At 40.3% G+C, this 8,798-nt stretch overlaps 1 protein-coding gene across 1 annotated transcript; it reads left to right on the top strand.

The window, feature by feature from the left end:
• The first annotated feature begins 243 nt into the window (after nucleotides 1-243).
• LOC119503884 (cartilage associated protein) lies at nucleotides 244-5,672 on the top strand. The gene is made up of 7 exons (XM_037795901.1): nucleotides 244-892; nucleotides 3,053-3,202; nucleotides 3,960-4,131; nucleotides 4,282-4,410; nucleotides 4,486-4,631; nucleotides 4,986-5,069; nucleotides 5,586-5,672. The coding sequence occupies exons 1-7, from the start codon at nucleotides 431-433 to the stop codon at nucleotides 5,661-5,663; spliced, it is 1,221 nt and encodes a 406-aa protein (XP_037651829.1). The 5' UTR covers nucleotides 244-430; the 3' UTR covers nucleotides 5,664-5,672.
• Nucleotides 5,673-8,798: the final 3,126 nt, after the last annotated feature.

The raw sequence follows: 8,798 nt of genomic DNA, 5'->3' as shown, positions 1-8,798 counted from the left end.
TCCCTTGTCTAAAAAGTAGAATTTCTCCCTCAGATAAGAAGGTTTAAACTTTAAACAACATGGATAATATGTTCTGGTTCAGTCCTGAAATAATAAAAAAAAAGTTAAATGATCTTGTCCCTTGTCTAAAAAGTAGATTTTCTCCCTCAAATAATAAAAAAAAAAAGTTAAATGATCTTGTCCCTTGTCTAAAAAGTAGAATTTCTCCCTCAGATAAGATGTGAAGTCAGGTTTTTACTTGTTCTGCAACAAGACAGAACATCATGCAGTGATTTATAGTGTGATTTAGTGGGAGGAGCAGCTCCAGCTCCAGCAGCCCCCACCACGCTGGAGCTGGAGCTGGAGCCCGGGGGTGGGAAGGCTTTGTCCGGATACGTGGTGCAACTTGAGGCGGTCCTAGTAGAGACCCACTCCAAACCAAACTTCAAAAATGGCACCCTCCACTTCTTCCCAACTCTTCTCCGCGTTTTTAATCTCGTTTTTCTTCTCCGTGGCTCACTCTCAGTATGAGAAATACAGCTTCAGGAGTTTCCCCAGACACGAGCTGATGCCTCTGGAGTCCGCCTACAAGTACGCGTTGGACCAGTACACCGGGGAGAAGTGGAAGGAGACGGTGGAGTACATGGAGGTGTCTCTGCGGCTCTACCGGCTGCTGAGAGACAGCGAGGCCTTCTGCAACCTCAACTGCAGCTCCGTCCGACTGGACGACGAGCAGAAGTTCGAGGAGTTCCCAGAGCTGCGTGCGTTTGGTAACGTAATGAAGAGAGCTCAGTGTCTGAAGAGATGCAAACAGGGGCTGCCAGCCTTCAGGCAGACCATGCCCAGCAGGGACACCATAGACGAGTTTGAGAGGAGGGAGCCCTACAAGTACCTGCAGTTCGCCTACTTCAAAGTAAGCAATGTTAAATGTGTGTGCACCTTGGACTATCTTATGATGATAATCAATATAGCCTGAGGTGATGGTTTTCAGTGCATCCACACTATATTCTTTCCTGAAATGCGTTCTGACGTCACCTACGTGCCACGGATGCACAGCTCTCTAGGGGTTCTGCAAGGAGGGGAGGTCCTGAACTTTTTACCTGTCTGTGCTTGTTTTTTCTTGTCCTTCCTATTCAGAAGTAAAAGAAACATTGATAAAGACACTTAAGGGCATTTTACTTTACTTGTCATCACCTCTACAAAGGAACTTATGAATCACAGTTTATTTATTTTTTTGTATTATTTTTATTTAAAGGGACTGTTTGTAACTTTCAGAAATGCTTCTTAACAGCGACACCTGTGGCCGTTAAGTCAACGAAAGTCAGCGTCGGGCTCGCGCTCGCTCGCTCTACATAGACACGAACGAGCATCGCTCAAAACAGTGAGGCGACACACGTCAGCTAAAACCACAATATCACTCTATATTTCACCTGCTTGGCAGTAATGTTAGCTGACCAGACGAAGGTCTCTCCATGAATCACTGCTGATCCTAGTGTTGGCTTTTCCGGCTTCAGCCTCCGGGGCTGAAACCGGAAAAGAAGCGTTATCGTCTCCGACCGGGTGCCCGGTGTCCCCCTCCGGCACCCGGTCGGAGACGATAACGTTTCTCTCTGCGGAGCCCCGTCACTTCACAAGACACGGGAAACCTCTGTTGGTCTGGAGGAGCTGCAGCAGTTATTTCTGCACAAACGTCCACTGTACATTCACTAGATATTCTCAGAGCTACGAAGTCTTCTGCAGTGTGTAGTGTGCGAGCATGCACGTGTAGAGGTGGAGCGAGACAGCGACAACGCGTGCGCTGTGTTAGTGAAGGCAAGCAGGCAGAGGAGCAGAGACTCCGGCCACATGCGAGCGCGCATATGTGATTGGTATGGGATCCCGACCCGGTAGATTTATGCGTGTAAGAAGTTACAAACAGTCCCTTTAAGGGCATTTTACTGCCTCTACAAAGGAACTTATTAATCACAGTTTATTTAGAGTCAAAAGTTGGAATTATGATTGCACATACAACATACAGATGTGTGCAAATTAAAAGGAAAAAACCTGAATATTTTAAGTGAGTTGATTTGACCTTATAATTGACCAGAACACAATACTTTACAATGATCTACGATTTGTCGCGATATACCGGTATTGGCGATAACCGTGATATTTAAAAAAAGAAATATTGATATCATGTAGAGCTGCAGCGATTAATCGATTATATTTTTGATACTGAATACTGAAATTAATTCATAATACATCTTTGTTACAATGCCATCTTCAGCAAATTACATAATTGAATCTACCTCTCCAAACATGTGATATGATTTATCTATGCGATAAAAAGGTCTACATTTCTTTTTAAATGATCTGTATTGGTGTTTTGGGTGGGATACGACTGTAATGTTACATGCATCTACTGTAAGATCTAAACCTAAAGTGCTATTCCACCCAAAATATTTTTAGTATTATATATATTAAAAATTAATCAATTAGTTGTTAAACGATTCGCTAACTATCTTGATAATCAATTAATTGGTTTAAGTAATTTTTAAGGAGAAAAAAAGTCAAAATTCTCTGATTGCAGCTTCTTAAATGTGAATTTTTTCTGGTTTCTTTACTCCTCTATGACAGTAAACTAAATATATTTGAGCTGTGGACAAAACAAGACATTTGAGGATGTCATCTTGGGCTTAAGGAAACACTGATTGACATTTTTCGCCATTTTCTGACATTTTATAGACCAAACAACTAATCGATTGATCGAGAAAATAATCAACAGATTAATTGACAATGAAAATAATCATTAGTTGCAACCCTAATATCATATTAATAATACACATATGATAATATCGTGTAAATAATTCAGCACCTCTTAGATGGTTACAGCCTCCACCTCCCTTAACATATTTTGAGTTGACAGCCCTATCCTCGATTCAGAGTTATTCAGCATGTTCATTATTTATTGGTGATTTATTACTGAATATTTTTTGTACCACAGTGTAGTGTTAACATTTGTATTATTTCCTCTACTGATGAGCACAACATAACAAAGCTGTTGTACAATGTGTGTTTGTGTTGTTTCTGCCAGTCTGACAACCTGGCCAAGGCGGTGTCTGCTGCCCACACCTTCCTGCTGAAGCACCCAGACGATGAGATGATGCAGAGGAACATGGCCTACTACAAGAGTCTGCCTGGAGCCGACGAACACCTCAAAGACCTGGAGACCAAATCCTACGAGGTACACACACACACACACACACACAGAATCAGAATGAGAAGTAAACATGAAAGGCTGCGTGCAAGAGTCACACCCATACCCACATGTCTTTGTGAACACACACAAAAAACGCTGGCCACATCATGGGGAGATTCATTCATAGACACCAGTGGTTCCCAAAATGGGGCCTGGGGACCTTCAGTGGTCCTTGACGGGGCTGCAGTGGCCGCAACAGGAATGACAAATATATCCCCCGAAATGTTACCCTTTAACTATGAAATTAATTAAATCATTTTGGGTTTTGTCTAAATCTAAATCAACATGTATCATTTCATTTTTCATAATAATAATGATACAGATAATTTCATGTCATTGTAACATTAGAAATATATTTGGTTTTAATAAGGAAGTGATTTTTAACATTGTGGAATGCTTCTTATTCTTATTCTTATTCTTTATTGGGATCCCCATTAGCTGCCACCCGGGTAGCAGCTACTCTTCCTGGGGTCCACACACAACAAAAACATAACATATAACAATACATATAACACATTTTAAAGAAACACAATAAAAACATGTTCAAGACAAATAACATAAAAGAAGAGAAAAGAAAATAAAAGAAGAAAAACAAGCAAACAAAACTGCCGAAAATAATAATAAAAAAAATTATTAAAAAAAAAACTACAATCAAACAAAATCAAACTGCAGTCCCTCATGCTTCAGTGATGCAATTATGCCCAAAATGAACATTATTTTCTGTGCGTGTGTATTATTGCAGACTCTGTTTGTGCGTGCAGTACGGGCGTATAATGGAGAAAACTTCCGTACCTCGGTGTCAGACATGGAGCTGTCTCTACGGGACTTTTTCAAGATGTACGACGAGTGTCTGGCGGCGTCTGAGGGCCCCAGGGATGTCAAAGATTTCAAAGATTTCTACCCTTCCATAGCTGGTCAGTTCATCTCTCTGTTCCTCCTGCCCTGTCCATCTATCACTGCATCTCTCGTCTGTTAAATATCCCCTTTTGCATTTGCCGTCTGTTTTTGTCATTGGCTCACTTTCTTGTTGTTTCATCATATTATTTTGAATCTCTCCTCTACAGATCACTACATAGAGGTCCTTGTCAGGAAAGTGAGGTGTGAAAGAGACCTGACGCCTGTCGTAGGCGGTTTCGTCGTTGACAATTTTGTGGCCACCATGTACCACTACCTGCAGTTTGCCTATTACAAATGTGAGTTGTTGTCCTGTGTTATGACTTTTGTAAAGTGAATTCCCTGGATTGAGTTCTGTAATATTGTGTTTTCAGTGAATGACCTGAAGAATGCGGTACCGTGTGCAGCCAGCTATGTGCTCTTTGACTCCAAAGATGAAGTCATGAAGAATAACTTGGCCTATTACCAGTTCCACAAAAACCAGTGGGCCCTGACAGAAGAGGACTTCGTCCCCAGATCAGTGAGAAACATTAACAACTACAAAACTTATGCACCCAGTTCCTGTCCTGTTGTTTGTGTTCAGAACATAACGTTTCATTCAGTTTTACAACGCGTTAGGCCCTTAATGACCTACATCTATGGTGCTTATAGTGACCGATTACAGTCGAATCGGGGCCGGCTGCTTTATATTTAATGGACAGAAATAAGAGTGGTATCTGTCTTTGAATGTAACTCTGCAATAAAGCAAATAAGTGTATTTCATTTAAGGTTCCCTGTAGAGCACTTCTTGCACTCTGCCTTCGCTCTCTGTTTTGTGTCTTTGCTTCACTATAACACACATTTTACCTGCTGTGCTCCTCTGTGTGTGCTCCAGGAGGCACTGCGGTACTACAATCAGACCACCATGCAGCTACAGATGTTGGAGTTCTCCAGACAGCGCCTGGTGAGCGACGACGAGGTACGTGCCTGTGTTTACAGATTTTTCTGTGGTAGTGCATCACAGGATGCTTCTAGCCAGGAGGATATCTTCAGTGAAAGGAACACAAGCTGTGGTATACCCTTAAAAATAGACCTGCAAGATTCCCATGAAATCACTTAGAGTTTGGATCAGGCCCTGTCCTTGTGTGACTTATGGAAAAACCCTAGATTCAGTCTGGTCACATGACACCCTGCAGTACAATGTGGGCCCTGTGTTTACCATGCTGCACTATGGCAGACGGCCATGGGGTGGCGGCATGACACTGGCATTTATTTGAGTTATTATGATGCAGCACAAGGACACCCGACATAAACCAGGATTACATGCTGTATGTGGTAAACACCATTCAGTCCTTGACTGTTATCTTTTTAGTAACGCCAGGTATGAGGAATCACAGATAGAACTGAGAGTGGGAGGATTTCTGCACTTCAAACAGACCCTCCTGAGTTGTTTCTGTTTTTTCTTTTCCGTGTGTGTGTGTGTTCGTGTGTGCAGGGGGAGGTGGTGGAATTTATAGATGAGTTCCTGGACGATGATGAATTACCCAAATTGGAAACTCCGCCGAAACCCTGAAACACACAACAGAACACTCCCCAGTTTATATTTATTGGGTTTTGCAAGAGTGTTTTAACCTGCAGATCCACATTCTGAATATGTTATAATTTCTTATTTTGTGCACTAAACTTCCAGTTGAGTGGTATGGACATACAGCACAGTGGCTGCATGATTTAAAGGAACAGTGTGTAGCATTTTGAGGGATCTTAGCAGAAATGGAATATAATATTCTTAACTACTGTATGATTTCATTAGTGTATAACCACCTGAAACTAAGAATCGTTAGCTTAGAATGAGCCCTTCATATCTACATAGGGAGTGGATCCTCTTCACACAGTCCGCCATGTTGCTCCACCATGTTTCTACAGTAGCCCAGAACGGACAAACTAAACACTGGCTCTAGAGAGAGACTTTCACGTTTTTACGTTAACTGAAGGCCACCGTAGTTCTCTGACAAGCTTGGGAAACTGTAGTAACGTGAGCCGCAGAGTGCAAAATAGTGGTACCGCCAGCCGCCGTCTGACTTCCCTTGCTCCTAAAGTAGTGTCATTATGGTAAGGATGGCCTCCGAGACAGGTGAATGGCGTTACCACGGTTTTGCACTCAGCCACTCAGGTTACTGCACTCTTGGAAAGGGAGGAGTGAGCAGAGGGGTTCTCAAGTGGTTGCAGATGCCGCCAAATCCTACACACTGGACCTTTAAAGATTATGATTATAATAGAGATAGAAATATTCTTACTCAATGATCTATGGATTCGTTCCTCCACTGTGAATCATGTATGTTCTCTGTCAAAAAAGGTCATTTTTACAATGAAGTGATAATAAAACTTGCCAAACATCAGGTCTTTCTCATTACAGTGTTTTAATACAACAGGTGCTGGTTTTGGGGATGTGAGACGGTTATGAATAACACCCGTAGGGCTTTAACTGCCATTACTGACATTTTTTTAATTAATATGTTAATCGTTCGGTCCAGACCCGGCCCTAGGTATAGGCGGTATCCATCCATCCATCCAAAGGGGCATGTCACATGAGGGAAGAAAAAAAAAATTCAAAATGTATAACTTTTACTATTTTTTACTAATACTATTTCATGACTGAATGAAATATTACAAAAAAAGCCCACAACAACTTAATACATAGCCTATCAAATAAGCCCTATTTTCTGGGATTCCTGCAGCATCACTCCGATGCATGAACACAATGATTGGTGGTGGAATTGGCTTATTGCAAGCGGCACCAGCTAAAATTTTGCAATTGATTTGGTCTGTGAAATATCAGTAAATAGTGAAATATACTCGTCACATTTTCTTAAAGCCAAGTTTATGTCTTCAGGCTGTTTCTGTCAGACGCAAAAATGATCAATTTCCTACCACAAAAGACAAAGGCAGCTAATCATCACAACTGAGAAGCTGGAACGACGTAATTTTTTGTATTTCTGCTTGAAAAATGACGTAAATTATTAGTCCATTGCTTTTTGACTGGAGCCCCGATACAGCAGGATGTTTGCGAGGGTCTTGTGCTGAGCTCAGAGACATCCAGAGAAAACACTGAGTTGTTTAATAATGTTTGAACATTGAGTCTCTGTGCAGTTTGTCACACAGTGATGTTAAAAACCCACAGGGGAACATTCTCGCTGTATTACTGTATCTCTCTCTGTCTCTGCCTTCTCATTCCTCTCCCGCCCGTATTTACCTGTCTCCTTTATTACCGCTTCTTCTTCCTCGCCTTTCATCGGCCCTCTTCTCTATAAATATTATTCTTTTTGAAACATTTCTGAAAGACATCAAAAACTAGGGACTTGGATAAAAGTTAAGATAAAAGGCTGATAGTCAGGAGTCAAGGTCAAAGGTCAAAGTCACACCTTAATATGACAAGTTAGTCACTTTCACACACGTACACAGTAAATGGTAAACAATGGACCATGCAAAAATAGAAACAGATATCAAGAGGTAAAACCACATGTTTAGGAGTTTATTGTGACTTAGAGAACACATATACACGTTTCATCCTGACATCACACACATCACGCTGTTTGAGATGAAGAAGAAATATTAGCATCATGTGAATGAGAAAAAAATCCTTTGCTTTCTTTCAAATTTGTCATCATTTTGCACATAACTCCCAAATTAAATCTCAGTATATTACCCATCTTGATGATAATGGATCATGTGGCAAACCTTATGTGTCCTCAATAATCTACAATTGATGTTATTGCGAGTACTTGCGTTTAAACAGCTTTATCTAAGAGTAGATTTTGAGTGAAGTGGAGATGATCCTGTGCAATATATGAAGAGATAATGACTAATGTCAACTGTGCTTGACTCTCTTGGTGAAAAAACACATGTCAAATTAATTTCCCACACCAGTAATGCTGAGTTATAGCGAGTTATTACAGTTAGAGATTCATATTTACAGAAACACATAGAAAACAGGTACTTTATTCTCCTCGCCACATTAGGAAATTCAGTCTCAGACATCACAATATGGACATGAAAAAGATTGGTGAAATATCAATAATATCTGTTATTCATTTAACCCATTCAAATCCATATTTTATAACTAAATCTGTTACTAAATAACTTTTTAGAAATCGGCTGAGAACACTGGATGTGTGGAAAAATTAAATGATGATTCATGACGACACCATTAAGTTCTGTGTCTACAATCTGTCACCCACTTTCTATTTAAGTTATTGCCATATAATACTTTTCTGTAGTCTTGATACATCACCAGAATTACAAACTCTAATATCTAAGTTCAAACCCTTTTATGGCTATTTGAATTTATTTACATTTGCACCTTTTTATTTGCTTTTCTACTTTAACATTTGACCTTTGCTCTCAAGTATTTGGCACAGTATGGAAACAGCAACAATGAATATCACCGAATCACGCAGAGCTACAGTACACTGTAAAAAATCCTTCCTTTTTTTAACTAGGACTGGACAATAAACCAAATCTTTAAAGTTATACACATTCCTCATATCACAAATTGTTTGAATTCCCAAATATATAAAATGAGAATAGCGTCAAATTAATGTTAAATTAACAAATCCACCCCCGGTCCAGTTCAGATATCTTCTCATACTGTATTTTATCAGGACAAACAGAGCAGAAAATGAGTAAGGAAGTAAAATCCATTCGTGTACTG

The sequence above is a fragment of the Sebastes umbrosus genome, chromosome 15 (genome assembly GCF_015220745.1).
Source record: "Sebastes umbrosus isolate fSebUmb1 chromosome 15, fSebUmb1.pri, whole genome shotgun sequence".
NCBI lineage: Eukaryota > Metazoa > Chordata > Actinopteri > Perciformes > Sebastidae > Sebastes > Sebastes umbrosus.
Note: the sequence above shows the minus strand (reverse complement) of the source record. Positions and strands in the feature narration are given on the sequence as shown.